The 18,262-nt window shown below is 51.1% G+C and overlaps 1 protein-coding gene across 1 annotated transcript; it reads left to right on the top strand.

The window, feature by feature from the left end:
• Nucleotides 1-6,446: 6,446 nt before the first annotated feature.
• On the top strand, nt 6,447-17,807 carry GRHPR (glyoxylate and hydroxypyruvate reductase). Its single transcript, XM_074330726.2, has 9 exons — nt 6,447-6,606; nt 8,350-8,480; nt 8,895-8,967; nt 9,742-9,858; nt 11,134-11,222; nt 12,786-12,890; nt 13,659-13,794; nt 15,539-15,669; nt 17,474-17,807. The coding sequence occupies exons 1-9, from the start codon at nt 6,524-6,526 to the stop codon at nt 17,593-17,595; spliced, it is 987 nt and encodes a 328-aa protein (XP_074186827.2). The 5' UTR covers nt 6,447-6,523; the 3' UTR covers nt 17,596-17,807.
• The last annotated feature ends 455 nt before the right edge of the window (nt 17,808-18,262 follow it).

Raw genomic sequence — 18,262 nt, 5'->3', positions numbered from 1 at the left:
CCCACGATGGCCTCCTTTACCTTCTGCTTGGGTCAGACTCAAACAAGTAAGAGCATTTTTCTCCCCCACCCCGCAGTACACAAAAGTGCCCACTAGGTGGTGATAGAACGACAAATTCCCAGCGGAAATGAGTAATAAGGGAGGCCAACGGCCTGCCTCATTCATTTCTTCAACAAATATTTGCTGAGCACCTGCCATGTCCAAAACTGTAGCACAACAGTGGTAAACAAAGTAACAAGGTCCCAGCTCTCGAGTGGGGGGAGGTATGCAGAGGGAGGGGGAGACATAAAAATATAGGAACTAAAGCAAGAAAAACGTGGGACAGAGGTGAAGGCTGTACAGAAATGCTGGGGCCTGCTTGCATCCAGACCTCTGACTGAGCATGTTTTCAGTGAACAGCAAGACCAGTAATCAAAGCAGCACTTAGGACCTCAGAGACTGGCCAAGTTGGAAGATACCCTAGCCCCGTGGCAGTCAAAGTGCAGTCTGGCCCAATGTCACAGTCCAGGTACCCAGAGAGGCTGATTCAGACTTAGGAGCACCTGCACTGCGCCGAGTACTGGTGGGCACTCTTCTGTGTTGCCTCTTGCAGCCCTGCCCTATGGCCTGGGAGGGAGCCACACGCTTCCCTGTCTCTCACCCTGCAGCTGCTACCCTGGCAGTTTGATCTTCAGGGGTCTTCAGTCTCTGCCACATGCCCAGGCTGCGTCAGTCTATGCCTGAGTGGGCGTGGTGAGGGCGCTAGGTTACACAGACAGCCCTGGGGTGCTGCGGTGGAACGCGAGCCCAGAGGACCAAGGCTGGACTCTAGCCAGGGCTAGAACAGTGGAGAAGAGAGCAAGGTAGGTCCCCAAGACAGCTGCTCAGGGTTCAGGAGGGTAACTGCGTTGGCTCAGGAGCTCAAGGTTCCAGCTTCCAGAAGTCAGGAGTGGGGACAAGTCTTAGAGATCAGGCAGAAGCCAGCTGACCTAACAGATGCCCAAGGGCTGATTGGACCCCTCAGCCAGAGTGCTGTAGGCCGAGACCCCTGAGCATTCCACACCCCTCCCAAGGGCAGGAGAAGTCCAGGGCCTGGAGCATTGGGGGAGCCCGCTGGGGGCAAGTATCACAGCCGTGGGGAATGAAGCCAGTGGGGACAGGGAGGCAGGCAGTGCCCGACGTGGACACGGATGTGGCTTGGGCCCATTTTCTTCCCCTGGCCAAAGGGGTGAGGTTGAAAGTCAATTCCATTCTGTCAACATTTCCTGTGTACCGCTGAGGCCCCAGCGCCGCATTTGGCACCTACCAACCACCATGACATCAACAGATTATCCCCATTCTGTAGTTTGGAAACTGAGGACCAGACAGAAGAAGTGCTTTGCCTGATGCCCCCTGGCCAGTTTGCAGCCAAGGCAGATTTTGTGAGCCAGCCAGCCTTGTTCTCACAACACCTCAGAAATGCACAAACCACAAGCACCTAACTTTCTGCTTCTAAAGAAATCTTCAGATGTGTCTTCGCCAATATTAGTGCACTACTGCTGCACAGCAAATGACCACAAACGTAGTGGCTTAAAACAACAGTCCTTTACTGTCTCACATATGACTAGTCACATATACTAGGTAGATAGAAACAGAACAGAATAGAATGTAAAGTTCAGAAGTAAACCTTAGTAGACCCAAATTGAGTATACGATGGTAGAATTTCAAATTAGTGGGGAAAAGATGGATTATTTCATAAAAGGTATTGAACAACTTGCTGGCTATCAGGAAAAGACAGACAGAGATAAAAATCTCAGTAAAAAAAAAAATTAAATCATAAAAGTACCAGGCCTAGAAAACATGAGAGATTTTTTTAAAAAAACTAACCCCCATGTGGAAAAGGCCTTTTTATGTGTGGCAATTTTAAAACATGGCCCCCAAAGTCTTCCATATTCTTCCCATCAAGACATGGGGTCCATGGCCCCTCCTGGAATCTGTGACTGGAAGACCAATGGAATATGGCAGAAGTGATACAGCACCGTTGCCAGGCTCAGGCCTTAAGAAACGGAGAGCTTCTTCTTTCTGTCCCTTGGAATGGCCCAGGCTTGGAGCCCAGGCTCCAGGCAGTGAGGAAGTTCAGGCCACATGCAGAGATCCTGTGTTGATGTTCAGGCCAGCAGCCTATCCGAGGACCTCGCTGACAGTCAGTGTCAATGAGCAGACTTACGAGTGAAGAAGCCTTCAGCTGATTCTAGCCCAACCACCATATGACCACACAGCATGACAGAGCCGGAACCAAAACCCCTGGCTGAGCCCAGCCAACCTCCAGAACCATGAGAGATGATAATAAAATGATTGTTGTTGCTTTAAACCACAACATTTTGGGATCATTCATTATACAGTAAGAGGAAACTGATATACTATGCGTGACCAAACCGAGAAACCATACGAATAAAAAATTTCTGCGTTAAAAATAATTAACAAAATCATAAGACAACAAACCAGGGCAAAGACCATATTTGCAACTCACAGACAAGGGGCTAATTTCCTTAGGATACAAATAGTTCCTACAAATCACTAAGACAACAACGCTCAACTCATCTGAACAGGCAAAGGATATCAGCCCATAGTTTGCAGCAAAGGAAATAGCCCTTAAATGAATGAAAAGTGCTCAACTTGGCACAAAAGAGAACTGTAAATTGAAATTACAATAAAACACCATTTTACAAAATAATACACTGGAGAAATAAGTGCTTTCATACATTACTGGTAGGGGTGCTAATTGACCAACTTCTATGAAAAGTGTTTTATCAGTATCTATGAAAATTTATAGTGCACATATTTTTTGACCCAGGAATTCTGCTTCTAGGAATTTACCTTACAGACGTACTTACACATGCACAAAATGACACCTGCTCATCCTTGTGGCACTGTAATGTGAAAGATGGAAACAACCTATGCGTCCATTAATATGGGACTGTTCATATTTGTGGTCCACTCCCACAGTGAAATACTCTGCTTCAATAAAAAGAATGAGGCACGGCTATGTGTACTGATGTGGAATGATCTCCAAGATATACTGTTCAGTGAAAAACCTGGGTACTACAAAGTGTATATGCTACTTCTCTGTGAACGATATGTGCATATTCTTATATAAACATGAAACATCTCTGGGAAAATGTGATTGTCTCTAGGGAGAGGACCTGAGTGGTGAGAGACAGAGTAGAAGAGAGATAATTTTCACCTCACAGCCTTGTATACCTTTGAGAATTTGTATCTTGTGTATTTACTATCTATTCCAAAAATAAAAACACTCATTTCAAAATAGTACTTGAATAACTAGTTAACCATTTGGAAAAACATTAAGGACAGCTCCACCTCAAACCAAATGCCCAAAATATTTCGAATGGATTTAAGATTTAAATGCAGAAGTGAAATTATAAAAGTCCTACAAAAACTTCTTTTCTTACTGTCCTTTTGACTTTTTGCATGCTCTACATTTCCATCCCTCTGCTGGCGCTGTGGTCCTGCGCCTCTGTCAGTGGCCCAGGTGTCTCCCACATTGCGCATCCACGCTGATGACTCTGGAACAGCAGCTGCAGCCCCCACCTCTCACTGACCTTTAGATTCGTTAGCCCGCTTCTCTCCTGGGCTCCTCCACTTGAGCACCCCCCGGGCATCTGGAACTCAACCCTTTCCAGGCTAAACTCAGCCACCTTCTCACCTACCACCCAACACGTGCACATCCCCTGGATATCCATCAAAGTGACAGCCACCTCCAAGAGTCCCCCCCAGCCAATACCTAAAATTCCTCCCTCACTTGCCCCCTTTACCTTCTGTTATAGTCTGAATATTTCTGTCCATCCCCTCGATTCATATTTTGCAATCCTAACCCCCAATGTGAAGGAGGGGCTTTGGGGAGGTGACTAGGTCATGAGGGTGCAGCCCTCCTGAGTGGGATTAGTGCCCTTATAAAAGAGGCCTTGGAGACCTCCCTTGCCCCTTCCACCATGTGAGGACACGGTGAGACCATGGCCCTCTGCCAGCACTTCGAGTTTGGACTTCCAAGCTCCCAGAACTGTGAGAAATAAATGTCTGTTGTGTAAGCCACCCAACCAATGGCTTTCTGTTACAGCAGCCCGGATAGACTAAGATGGGCCTTCTTCACTCCCAAGAGGTTTGCCTAGTGCTTAAGAGCTTGGGTCTGGAGTCAGGGTGTTGGGCTTAAATCCAAGCTCTGCTTCTTATTAGCTGTGTGACCTTAAGCAAATGACTTCATCGTTCTTGCCCTCAGCTTCCTCAGCTGGGAAGTACGTAGAGTAACAGTATGTACCTTACAGGGTGTTGAGACGTTTTAATTACAGTGAGTTACCATGTGCTGTGCTTAGGACAGGGCTTAGAACTTGCTAAGAGCTCCATCAATCTTAGCTACTTATTAGATGACCAGTTTTACCCTGTGAAGCCCAGATCAGACCTCCGGCTCCTCTCCAGTCTGGATCCTTCTTCTCCCAACCACTGCACCTGATCCCTCCTCCTGGGCCCTCAGTTGGCTCCATGTTCTGGCTCATGCCCATCACCCAGTAGCACTTACTGAGCTCCAGCTGAATGCTTTGCCTTGGGGGAGGGGACCTACTGATGTGTCATGAACCCTTCTGCCCCTGGTGGACAGCTTGCCCAGTGTCCTTGCCTGCCCTGGTGTGTGGAAGGAACTGGACTCAGGTGTCACGACTGATTAACAGAGGTTAGAACCACAGGGACAGTGCTGTCCTCAGCCGGCCTGACCTAAGAAGAGAAAAATACCTCGTTGTGTCAATGTTTGAGGTATTTCCGAAAGTGTCCCTGAGGTGGCCTAGCAGTGCAGATAACGGTCTGTGGGAAAGACATTTATTAATGTGTTACTTAAGAGAGGAAGGTGGAGGTTAGAGCACTGGCCAGGGATCCAGGTGGCCTGGGGCACCAGCTCTGGACTCTCCTGAGTCTTGCTGTATAGCCCTAAGCTGGACATGTCTCCTCTCTGTTCCTGTCTCTATTCCCTATCTGAGCGCCAAGGGGGTAGAATGCATTCAGATAAAATCAACAGAGAAGAGACCATCAGGCAGGGTTTTGCCCTCTGGGCGCTCCCAGGCCTGGGAGCAAGTATTTGAACAGTTTGGCAGAGGTGAAGGCCAAAGAGCTGAGGGATAGGTCTGGTTCCTCCCATTTGTCCTGAGTCTGGCTTTAGCACCTGTATCTCTGATCAACTGCCTGCCCCAGGGCACCAGCATGTGGGGTTCCTGGAATGTGTTACTAGTTGTCAAGCACCCACAAGATGTGTTACACCTTGTCGTAAGCCCATAGCTCACGCTCTCAACAAGCCATGAGTCAGGTACTATTATTATCCCCATTTTATAAATGAGAAAACTGAGGCATACAGCAGTTCAATGACTTGTCGTTAGTATGTGGCAGATTTAAATGCAGTCTGTGTCCAGAGTCTGAGCTCCTCATTCTCTCCTCCATGGCGTCCATGCTTGATGAACACCCAACATGGCCCGGGGCCCACGCAAATGTTGCTTGTTTAATCATCAACAATAACCTCAAAGGAAAGTGCTCATAACCTCATTTTGTAGCTGAAAAAATTGAGGCTTATGAAGGTGTTGTGAACAGATCAAGGTCACACAGATTGTAAATGGACCAAGATTCAGACCCTGTTTCGTCTGACTGCAAACTCCTGGTCTGCTCCTGACCCCACGATGCCTCATCCAGCACCTTGGCCCTGGCCCTATACATGACCTACCTCCAGCCAGACAGCAGGTATCCAGCGAGCTGGGTGGCCCATGACCAATTAAATTCCCCCTCACATCTGTGGGCTTCATATGGGAATTGCACCAAGTATTGAAGAGGCCATTCCTGGATGCAGACTGCCCTGGTCCAGCTTCTTGTGTTTGCACAAAAGGCAAGGCTCAGAGCCCAGGCTGTGTGACCAAAGGGCCCTGCCTGGAACAGTGTGACCATGATGGAACAGACTTAGCAAGGATGGTCAGGGCACTCGGGCCCTGGGAATGCGGATGGTCTCTGACTGCATCCCCCCTCCGGGAACACAGATGCACTGACAGCTATAGGTGCCCTGCCAGACACCCACAAACTCACACAGGACTCTCCCATGCATGCACCTTTAACCACCCCAGCCACCCCAACCCCCGGACACCCCTGCCAGTCTCTGAGACCCTGGGGCAATGGTGCCCAGAGAGAGGCCCTGGAGGGCAAGGGCCAAGGCACCAGCCTGGCGGCATCACCCAGAACGAGTTCCAGATCCACTGAGGCTTAATCACACACCTACAGTTGCACCGAGGCGCACACTCGGGACCTCACAGTTACACCGCACACAAAGACACACTGTCACTGCTTGAACATACGCAGTCCCGGTACAGCTACAATCCTACACGCCCCCACACGCGGCCCACTCGCGCCCCGCCCAGCCCCGGGCCCGCCCCTTCCGAAGCCCCGCCCCGACCCCGGCCCCGTCTCCTTGTCTCATCCCGCTTCCGGCAGGCAGGATTCGGCTCAGTGTCCAGCGGCAGCAGGTTGAATGAGGCCAGTGCGACTCATGAAGGTGTTCGTCACCCGCAGGATCCCCCCCGAGGGCAGGGCAGCGCTCGCTCAAGCCCCAGAGTAAGAGCCCGATGCCCTGCGGAGCCACCCCGCACCCCCCCACCCCTGGAGCGCGAGGGTGGGGATTGTGTCGGGCAAGGGGCTGCGGAACCCTGGGCACCTCCCCGGGATCTCGTGCACCCCGGTACACAGGGTGACTCAGCGTCTCCAGGAGCTACTTTGGGGGTGCCCGGGGCTGCGCCTGGGCGGACTGGGGCGGCCTCGAGAGACCCCAGTTATTTTTGGTGGAGACTGGGACGGTCTCAGGGGCCAGAGAGAGCCGGAATCCTGCACTTGGGCCTTGGCTGGACTTTGCAGCCTGTGCCCGGCCGGGACGGATGAAACTTCGGAGTTTTGGGGAGCCTTCAAGTTCTCCGGGGCCCAGCTTTCTCCAGACCCGTTGCAGTGACGCTGGGACCTGCCTCTCTCCTGGCACTTGCCATGGGGGTGAGGGGGGAAGACTGGAGCACTTCGCAGTCATGGCCTGGGGAGAGAGGAGAGACCTCTGATGCAAAGTCCAGGCTGTTAATTCTTTACCCTGCAAGGTCACTTGATGGGGTCAAGGACCTTGTCATTTCACTGATCTGGTCCCTTGGACGCTTGGCAGGGGCCTTGGGTGACATTTCTTAAATTGAACCCTGCAGGCCAGCCTTGCCAAGTGCTTCATATTCATAAACTCTTTTAATCTTTGCAACACTGTGAAGTTAGTATTATAATCCTCATTTTGCAGATGAGAAAACAGGCTGGGCGAGGTTAAGTACTTTGCTCAAAGTTACACAGCTTTGCGTGTGGCAGGACTGGGATTTGAACTCAGCTCTATCTCACTGTAGTCTGAGCACTGCATTATACCGATCTGTCCTGCCAATGTCAGGCAGGGAGAAGGTGGATCCCAGCCTGAGAAACCAGTGCCAGGGGAAAGTGAGATTTAATTCGTTCAATGCAACACAAGTTTTGCTGAGGACCTGTCCTGTACTGAGCATTGAGGGGGAGGAGGGAAAGGCAGGAACAATGGCAGTAGCTCACTGTTGTAGCCCGTGGCCGCAAGCTCAGGGAAAGGAGGATGAAAGGTGACCTGTGCGTGGGGCTTAGTGGGCCAGATGCAGCACAGGGTGTTCTGGGAGCGCCGGCAGCTGCTGTGTCTGACACACGTAGATGCTCCTACATGTTGTCTGCACTGAATTGAATGGCCAGGGCTGGGGGACTGGGCAGCACCTGTGAGGAACATGCCCGGTGCCCATACGTGTACTCCTCCATGTTGCATTGCTTTGATCTTGCCTGCCTGGCAAAGTCCAAGTATGAGAGTTTTTCGTCTCATGGACTCACAGGACAGGACATGCAACTGGACATGGAATCCAATCCCATTTGATGCAGCACAGCCTCCACCCGCAACTGGCCCTCCCAACAATTAGCCACCTGGGCCAGGATGCTCACTACCTGGGAGCCTCCTGTGAGGGTGAGGAAGCTCTTCCTTGTGCTGAGCTGACAGCTGTCCCCATGACTTTCTTCTTTCAGTTTAGGCTCTTGACAGCCCTCTCTGCTCTGTGATAACCCTTCACCCTTCAGCCTCCCTCTCAGGACAGTTCTGAAGTTGCTCATCCCTGACGCAACTCCCCTCAGCCAGCCCCAGGCAGCCTGAGGCCAGAGCAAGCAGAAGGCGCTGTTTCACTCGGAGAGGGGGACTGCGGATGGGGCTGGGGCGACTGTGCGGGCCTGGGAGCCTCTTCAGGACTCCTCCTTTCTGAGTGATCTTTCCTGTGCCCTCAGCTGTGAAGTGGAGCAGTGGGATTCGGACGAGCCCATCCCCAACAAGGAGCTGGAGCGAGGTGTGGCCGGGGCACATGGCCTGCTTTGCCTCCTCTCTGAGCGTGTGGACGAGAAGCTCCTGAACACCGCAGGTGTGTGCACGGGGCAGGTCTGGGAGGATTCTGAGGGTGTCTCAGACTGGGGGGCACATCAGCCAGCTGCTGCTAGTGCCCCGAGCGGGTCTGCGGGGCCCTCTCTGAGTGAGGGCGTCGGCTGTAGTACTAGGCCAGGGGGAGCAGTTTGGTGCAGCTCCATCTGGCACACGTGTTGCTCCTCTCCCCTGCCTGTGAATCCCTGGAGGAAGGCCTTTGGAGGGCAGAGACCATGTGTGGAGGCAGCAAAGTGTGTGGGGGGGCATCCCGATGTCTGAGGTCCTTGTCCAGACCTCCCACAGCTATGCTTTCTGACCTCCAGCAAGGCCCTGCCCCTCTGGGCCCATCTAAAGAGTGCGGGAGGGGCTGAAAGCCACGAGCAAAGGTAGAAACAATGCTTTTTCTGCACAACAGGACCCAATCTCAAAGTCATCAGCACCCTGTCTGTGGGCGTTGACCACTTGGCTTTGGATGAAATCAAGAAGCGGTAAATGCAGCTTGGGTTCTGGAAGGGGGCCCGGAGTGAGGGGTGACTACCGGACAGGGAGGGAGGGGAGCTAATCCCTGACCATTCAGTGAGAATGTGAGGTGGCTGATGGTAAAATCTGTCCACATGTGCACAGGTCAGTTAAAATAAGCCTGAGAGGTCAGAAACAGTGGGCAATAGCTGGCCAGGTATCACCCTTTCACATTCATTATCTTTTTTTTTATTAGTTTCAGGTATACAAAACAATGTACTAGTTAGACATTTACACCCCTCACAAAGTGATAACCTCCTCCCCCAATCTACCACCCCTCTGACATCATATACTGCTATTACAATTCCATTGAGTCTTTTCCCTATGCTGTACTCCACATCCTGTGACTCTATATATTAAATTATAGTTGACATTCATTATTATTCAGTTTCAGCTTCAGCAGTGGTCAGACATCATTATCTTTTCTGATCACAACAGCCCCTTGAAGTAGAAAAGGCACGTATTATTATTTTTCCCTTTAGATGAAGAAACGTAGAAAGGTTAAGTATAATAGTTCCTTGCTCCAGATTTTGGACCTTCTTTCCCATCTTCATATCCTTCCCACAGCGGGAGATAATTGAAATGGAATGAGGGCTGACCATTCCTGAGTACTCATTTACAGCTCTGAGCTTCCTGGCAGGCAGTGCAAAGAGGGAGCAAAGCAGCACCATGGAAATGTCCCAGCATTAGAAATTGGTGAAGGTGCTTGAGGCCAGTGTTACCACCAAATGTTTGATTCATAGTGGGATCCGTGTGGGCTACACCCCAGATGTCCTGACAGACTCCACTGCAGAACTTGCTGTCTCCCTGCTGCTCACCACATGTCGCCGGCTGCCGGAGGCCATTGAGGAAGTGAAGAAGTGAGTGAACACCTGGCGGGAAAGTTGGCTCTGCCCAGCAGCTGGCTACTGAGCATCCAGTGTTGCCTTCACCCAGATGTGATCCCTGTCCCCAGATGTTCCTGTCCCCAGATGTTCCCCATCTAGTGAGGAGGACAGATTAAGCCCAAGTAGTAAAGTACAAGGCAGAACTGAAATAAATGGCTTGAAGGGAAATCGTGAGAGAAGAGGAGAAGGAAGGTGAGGTAAGGGGAGGATTATGGATCCCGGAAGACTTCACAGAGGAAGTAGCAGGTGGGCGTCATCGTGAGTGCTTAGAAAGACAGGTCCACCATCCCTTACAATGTGGAAATCCGAAAGCTCTGAAAACTGGAGGTTGTTTCATGAATCTTTTGGTAGCAAAGCTTGACTAGAACTAATAGGAGGCTGCTTATGGTTTTGATTTCTCCCAGTCAGTGTGAATATTCATGTGTTTTGCTGCAGGTAGACCAGAGTGTTTGATACAGTGTACTACCCCAGTCATTGCTGAGGGTGTTTCACAGAATATAGCAGATGCACTATACTACCTTCCTAAAATCTGAAAATTTTGGAATCTAGCCTGAGGGTTTCAGATCAGGGGTTTGGGTCTGTATACCCAGAATTGAGGAAGGCATTCCAGGTGCAGGGCCTGGCCTGCGCCAAGTCCGGGAGACGTGCAAATGCAGGCCCTCAGAGCATGTGGCCCAGGAGCATGGGCTCCGGGCAGGGGCTGTGCACAGCAGCGTGGGGCTGACTAGACACTGTGCTGAATGCCCCACTTACCCTCCTCTCTAGGGAGTCAGCACCTTCAATGGAGGCTCCATTCCGCTGTCCACGCAGGGCAACGGGGTGGGCCTGTGGCTTTACTTTTTGTTGCTTCCCTAGGACACTGAGGATACTGGTTTTGGAATCCCAGATCCCAAGTTCGCAACCTGCTGCTACTAACTCTGAGCTGGCTGGATCCCCTCAGTCAGGTCCCCTTTTCTGGTCTCAGTTTCCCCGTCTGCAAAATGTGATGAGCACTTCCAAAGCTGCTTCTAGCACTCAGGTTCTGAGTCCCCAGTGGCTTTAAAGGAAGATTCATTCCTGCTGCTTGTCCGCAGCACTGAGTGGCTGAGAGCGTAACTCACGCCACTCTCAGTCCTTAGACCTGGAGGGCAGTTGCTATCCCTTGGACCACAGCGCCTGCCCAGGGGTGCTGGCTCTGTGAGGTCACAGTGGGCCCTCGTCTTTGCCCAAGGCCGGGGCGTCTCACCCACTCCTCTCTCTTCCCCGCAGCGGTGGCTGGACCTCATGGAAGCCCCTGTGGTTGTGTGGCTATGGCCTCACAGGCAGCACCGTCGGCATCATCGGGCTGGGACGCATCGGTAAGGCCACCTACCCTCTTGCCTATCCCTGCTCGCATGGCTTGGTTTGAATCTCCAGCATGTGTCTGGATGCTGACAATCCTTTGGAAAGGGTTGTCATAACGGCGTGTGATCGGTGCACTTTGCATGCAGTAGGGATATTTCTAATGGGAAGACACAGCTTCGTAACACACAGGCAAAAACAAAAACAAAAACCAGAAACTCAGGTGTTTAAGAACTCAATAGGAGAAGAAGTGAGTTGTAAGAGCCAGGGTTCTTTATGGCTACAGCGCCATACGGAACAGATGAAAGCAATGATGAAGATGAGGGGGTGGGAGCCTTTAATGGGGCTTTACTGTGGGAGAGCCTGTGCTCCTCTAGGCCGGGGTTTTGGAAAGCATTTGACTCATAAAGCCTTAACTCAGGAACCTCAGGGTCCCATGTGCGGAACTTACCTGAGATGCCGCAGACGCGGCAGAGCTGTTTTTCTTCCAATGGTCCCTGTTTGGAGATGCCTGGCGTAGAGGCTTGAGCTCAGCCAGGCAGCTCTCGGTAGTTCTCTGGTGTCCTGTCTGCTGCAGAGATGAGAGTGAGGATAGCAAATGTGGATAATCTATCTGGCCAGCTAGGAGGCCTACCTTTCACACTCGAGAGTTGCTTAGAAGAAACCACCAGCTTTGGGTCATGTGCTGAGTCTAAAGTCCAGCTGCTCAAGCCTGTCTCAGCAGCAGCATATGTGAAAAGATCTTACAGATTAACGGCAAGTTGGCAGTTTGGCAATGCCACCAAAACGTTAAATGAAGGGCAGCTGGATGGCTCAGCTGGTTAGAGCGCAAGCTCTGAACAACAGGGTTGCCAGTTCGATTCCCACATGGGCCAGTGAGCTGCGCCCTCCACAACTGGATTGAAGACAATGAGCTGCCGCTGAGCTGCCAGAGGGGTGGCCAGATGGCTCAGTTGGTTAGAGCGCCAGCTCTCAACAACAAGGTTGCCGGTTCAATTCCTGCATGGGATGGTGGGCTGTGCCCCCTGCAACTAAAGGTTGCAAATGGCAACTGGACTTGGAGCTGAGCTGCGCTGTCCACAACTAGATTGAAGGACAACGACTTGGAGCTGATGGGCCCTGGAGAAACACACTGTTCCCCAATATTCCCCAATAAAATTAAAAAAAGAAAAGTTAAATGAGGTCTGGAACTGCATTAACACAAGCAGAGGGTCCAGAAAGATGGGAGGGTACTGTTTGGTCAGACCTCTCCTGGGATGCCAGGTCCAGTACACAGGGAAGCTTAGTAAATGGCCCTTGAGATGGCTGGGACCATGTGGGGACAGCATAAGCCAATCACAGCCACAGAGGAGCTGTGGTGCTGCCTCCAGCACTATGAAGATCTGTTACATGGATCCCTGCGTGTAGTTTGGGCTGGCTGGGGGCTGGTTACACTGGGGCAGGACCAGTTAACATTGGGACTGTACTGATGAAAGGATCTGCTCCCTCCTCAAGGGGCTCCCTGCCCCTGGAGCTGCTGGGTGCTGTCCTTGCCTTCTGAGGGTTTGGGAACAGCCATGACGCTGACTCCCTGTCTCCAGGCCAGGCCATTGCTCGGCGTCTGAAACCGTTCGGGGTCCAGAGATTTGTGTACACAGGACGCCAGCCCAAGCCTCAGGAAGCAGCAGAATTCCAGGCAGAGTTTGGTAAGGAAAACTTTGATTTCCACAGGATCTTCATCTGTGCTCAGTTAGAGGCTTCTCCCTATTTTCTGTAATGGTAGCATTTGCAGGCAGAATGCAGGAGCTCCAGGTGTGTCCGGAGCCTGTGATGGGCCTTCAGTGTTATCGGATCTACTTGCCCTTGACGCAGAGGCCCACTAAAGGAGCAGAGACTTATCCAGGCCACTAGCGAGTTCTCTCAGTGCCAGGAAAGCACTCTAGGTCTGTCTTTCAGAGTCCCTTGTCACCATGGGCAGAGCAACAGGGATGATGACAGACAGAAGGAACTGCTGGGAACTTTCACTCAGTTTCCTTAATAATCTTGTGAGCACCACCCCTCAGCCTGTGTCCAGGTGAATCCAGCCCCCTGGCAGGATGCACAGCTTGGTGTGCAATGGGCAGACTGAATTTCAGCAATTCCTCACCGCCTTGGCACTTTGGGCCCTGAAGTTGGTGAAAGCCAGAGTGGCCCAGACCCCACTGTGTGACCTTGAACAAACTCCTGCCTCTCTCTGGCTTTAATTTCCCCATCTGTTAGACCAGGGGACCGGATGAAATGATATAGTACACCAGGGTCCCATGAGTGGCTGTCAACATTGTTCAGTTATCAGAGGTGTCCAGGTAGAGAGAAGGCCTTCAGGAAGTACCAGTGGAGTTTCCATTATGGGAGGAGGAGAGAAGGATCTGGTCTCCTACCCTCTTGCGGCCCCTAACCTGGGACTCAGCATCTGATGGAGCCATGCCTTCCCCCAGTGTCCACCCCCCAGCTGGCTGCCGAGTCTGATTTCATCGTTGTGACCTGCTCCTTAACACCTGCAACCAAGGGGCTCTGCAACAAGGACTTCTTCCAGCAAATGAAGAAAACGGCCGTGTTTGTCAACATCAGCAGGTATCCTGGGGCCACCCAACATCCCTGGGTCACTGGGCTGTCCTTGCTTCTGTGATCTAAGGATTTTCTTCCCCGTGGGTTGTCAATGAGACCTCAGGCTGAGCTTGCCTTGCCGCTCTCCACAAAATAACCAACAGCCAACTCAGAAACACAGTAACACAGTAAAAGCCACGAGAGAGCAGCCAGGTTGGGAGGAAGAGCGGTGTGAGCAGACCCTGGCCTGTCTGGTTCCCAGCAGTACCACAGCTTTGCTCAGGGGTGTTGGTTCAGGGAGTGAAGGCAGGATGGCAATGAGTTCCCAGGTAACCTTGGGCAGCCCCTGTTCATCTGTATCACAAAGGGTTGGACTTAATGATTTAACAACCCTTCAGAGGCCAGCCTTCCCTTGCACTGAACCTGGGTCTGTCTGTGTGAATTAGTGACAGCTTGAACCTTCATGTTTCTGGAAAGACAGACCCAAATCAAGTTGTTTTGGTTGCTCAAAGTGTCCCCAGGGTGCCTTCAGGCTACTGGGCATGGTATGGGGGCAGACTTTCCCTCTCTGCCTTTCCAACCCCTTCCTACCATGTTTCCCCAAAAATAAGACCTAGCTGGACCATCAGCTATAATGCATCTTTTGGAGCAAGAATTAATGTAAGACCCGGTCTTATTATAATAATATAATTAATATAATATAGGACAGCATAAATATATAATATATCATATTATATTAATTATATTATGTTATTATATTATAAAGGCCGGGTCTTACAGTAAAATAAGACCGGGTCTTATATTAATTTTTGCTCCAAAAGACGCATTAGAGCTGATGGTCCGACTAGGTCTTATTTTCGGGGAACACAGTAGCTGGTGCCCTTTTAACCTGCTTAAATCAGTTTGGAGGTGACAAACATGAGGGAAGGGGTTGCATGAGATCACCTCCTAGGGATCTACATCCCAGAGGCCCCTGTAATTACTAATGTTTAGCTATCAGGTTGGTGCAAAAGTAATTGTGGTTTTTGCAATTTTTTTTTTAACCTTTTGAACTGCAATTCCTTTTGCACCAACCTAATATAAAGGAGGTGACCTGGAGATAGAGTGAACACAGGGTTCATGCTGAAGGCCAACAGTGTACAGCTTGCATTACTAAGCACCCACACGGACCCAGTACTGTGCAGGACGCTGTGTGACTTATTATTGCACAAGTATTATTTAGTGCACGATATGAAGTCTCTAGCCAATCATGTCTTCAGTGGTTCAGTCATAGGAAGACTTACTCAGGTGGATGTAGTTAGGTGTGTGCTCCTGTCTCTGCCCTCAGGCAGGTAGGTGATTGATGGTTTGCTGCAGTGGTTCTCAGCAGGTGGTCTGGGGACCAACTAGATCTGAAACATCTGGATGGGGTCCTATACAAATGCAGATTTCTGGGCCCTGGTTATGCAGTAGTGTATGTCAGTAAGCTTAATCCTCCCAGGACTCCTGGGAGTTAGGTGGTATTTTTCCTGTCTCATAGAGGAGGAACTTGAGGCACAGAGAATCTGAGACACTTGCCCAAGGTCACACAGCTAGAAAGTGGCAGGGCTGCGGTTCTCTATTATAAGACCTGTGTTACTATACAGATATAAGTACCTATACTGTAGGACGTACTGCTTTAAAAGTCAGTGCCAGGGTCAGTGGGAAAATTCATTCTGTGTGTTGTTCTGCCCTAAGGGCAGCCTGGGTGGGGGGAGCCGCGGGGCACCCACATCACCACTGTCATTCCCAGGGGAGACGTGGTAAACCAGGACGACCTGTACCAGGCCTTGACCAGCGGTCAGATTGCAGCTGCTGGGCTGGATGTGACGACCCCAGAACCACTGCCTACAAACCACCCTCTCTTGACCCTGAAGAACTGTGGTAAGAACTGTGCTTTTTGAATGCAGTCAGCCATCTGCTGTCCAGCAGGAGCAGAGGAGTAGTTAGAGGTGGTTTGAAGGTGCTGTGTGTGAAGCTCCCACACACAGTACCGAGCGCCCTAAATGTTTATGCCATTAGTGGCACTGGTACATGATACCATGGGGCAGGGGCCTCCTGCGTGTGCTCACCTCGGTCTGCGTCCCTAAAGGAGTGAATGGAGGTAGGGGGTGAATGGATTGGTTTAAAAAGAGTGGGTTGACTACGTGTCTGATATTCATAGCTAGTCACATGTAACACGGGTAAAACCCATTACTATAAATTGCCGTTATCAGTTTAAGTGTGAGAAGTCATAGGTGTAATTTCAATACCAACATTTGTAACTTGTGCCAGTTACTAAGCTCTTGTCTCTTGACTCCAAAGCTACCCTGGTGTGTCCTACTTTTGTTGTGCAGGGGCTGGGACGCTGCTGGGCCCTGTCAGTGTAGATTCTGGAGGCAGCTGGCAGGCCGGAGGCAGCAGGATGTGGCTCCCTCCTGCCTTCCTGTCTGTGAGCGGCATGCAGCAACTTCTTCAGGCAGCAGTTCTTCCTGTAGTGGTTTCGGTTGCAGTTTTCCCAACACCTGGTTTACCATTGAGCCCCCACAGACACAAGCCACAGCCAGTGCCCCACACAGGTCTGAGCTGCAGCTCCAAAAAGGCCCCCTAAGTGTTAATAATTCTACCCTTTCCCTCGGTCCCCCTAGTCCTAGGGTGGTAGATGCTCCCACCAGATGCTGTCTGCGATACCTCAGTAGTGTTTCCCAAATTCGGTTCCTTAGTCACCTGGAGGGACTGATTAGACACAGGGCACTGGGCCGCCAAGGGTTTCTGCTTCCATAGATCGGGGTTAGGGGGGCCTGAGAATGTCCGCTTCTGTCTGACATGCTGCCGTGCCAGTGCTGCTGGGCTGGGACCCACTGCCTTAGTGTTCTTTCTTAGCCTCCTCAGTTACCTCGTTAACAACTTCACACCAGTTACCAGTTCTTTATATTCAGCTCTATCTGTTCAGGTAGCTGGTGTGGTTTGTGTCTCCAGACTAATACATAGCTGTGAGTGGTAAGGGCCTTAGGCAGTCTGGGGCAGCCCCTGCCCTTTATTTACATTCTGGAATGGAAAGCCAAAGACAAGGTCCTTAACTGCCTTCCCCAGTGAATGCTCCCATTGTTGTAGCCCTTGGAAACGCTACCATCCCCACCCCCAACCAGCCGAAAAGGAACATTGGCTGTCAGGCCCATGCCCACAGTCGCGAAAACTGTCCCCATCCCAAGGCCTGGGAGTTCGGCTCAGTGCCCAAGGTATTGCTTTCTAAAGGCACTCTTTGGGGACAAGTGACCTATCTTGCTTGGCATTGGGGCCACAGGAAGCTGTGCTGTGCAGCATTTCATCTTGCCATTATTTCTGTAGGTCAGAAGCCCTGCGGCAGCACTTTCAGGGGCACAGGGTGTGGATGAGCAGTTAAGCTGGCACCATTCATGCTCTGATACCTGCAGGGCTGGGATCTAGATAAGTTCGCAGCTGACATTCTTGTATTTAGGAGATGAATCCCTTGTCAGCCTCGCACTTGGGTGTCAGGCACCTGGATTCCCTTCACTCTTACTGGACGCTCAGCCGCGGGGGAATGCAGTGCTTAGTGACAGGAGGGAGGGCAAAGAGAAGACTATTGAGACAAGCTTTCTTCTTCTCACTGGCGAGCCCGAGCTGTGGAAGGGCCTGCTTTAGGGCTCTTGACCCAACCCCCTTACCTCCCGCTCCCTCTTCTTTGCAGTGATCCTGCCCCACATTGGCAGTGCCACCCATGGAACCCGAAACATCATGTCCCTGCTGGCAGCTAACAACCTGCTGGCTGGCCTGAGAGGGGAGCCAATGCCCAGTGAACTCCAGCTGTAGCCAGATAAGACACCGAGGGCCGGGGGGCTGTGTCCTAGGATGCTGTCAGCTGCGCCAGGCTTGATTTGGACCCACAGGGTGGGAGCCAAGGAAAAGTCTGACCTATACGGATTCTCCCCGGGGACAACTGGTGCTGACAGGTGTGTTTGCCACTTTTGTGGTTGGAAACATCTGAGCAAAAGCGTGTAATTCTATTAAATAGTTCTCTGAGACACGGTGTTGGCCTGTAACTGGCAGAAGCTAATGACAAGGGCATCTGCTTTACCTTTTCTAAATCCGGGCATCTAGTGACCTATGGGTTTAGCTTCACACCTCTCTCCTCGCCCCCTAGCATTTTAATTAGAACTTGTCCAAACCACTTGACCCCTCTGCTCGAATTCCTTCATGTCCGTCACTGAGAATAGATGACCATGGCCTAGTGGTGACCGTATTATTTGAATCTGCAGCCTAGACCATCGGAGCAAATTAAATATACATGGCAAAGAGAACCAGGTAAGAATAACTGGAAGTAGGTGAGTTTCTAATTTTTATTTTAAAATTAGTTTTAGCACCTTCACACTTTGCTCCCTTTGTGCAGCTGGTCCTCATCCCCACCCCCCAGGTGGATGCCCTTTTTCTAATCACCACCTCACTCCTCGCCAAGGCCAAGGCCACCAGCATTGCCAAA

Source organism: Rhinolophus sinicus, chromosome 16, assembly GCF_057876585.1.
Source record: "Rhinolophus sinicus isolate RSI-liver-muscle chromosome 16, RSI-T2T, whole genome shotgun sequence".
In the NCBI taxonomy this organism is placed as follows: domain Eukaryota; kingdom Metazoa; phylum Chordata; class Mammalia; order Chiroptera; family Rhinolophidae; genus Rhinolophus; species Rhinolophus sinicus.
The sequence above is the reverse complement of the archived record's forward strand: the minus strand, read 5'-3'. Positions and strand labels throughout refer to the sequence as shown.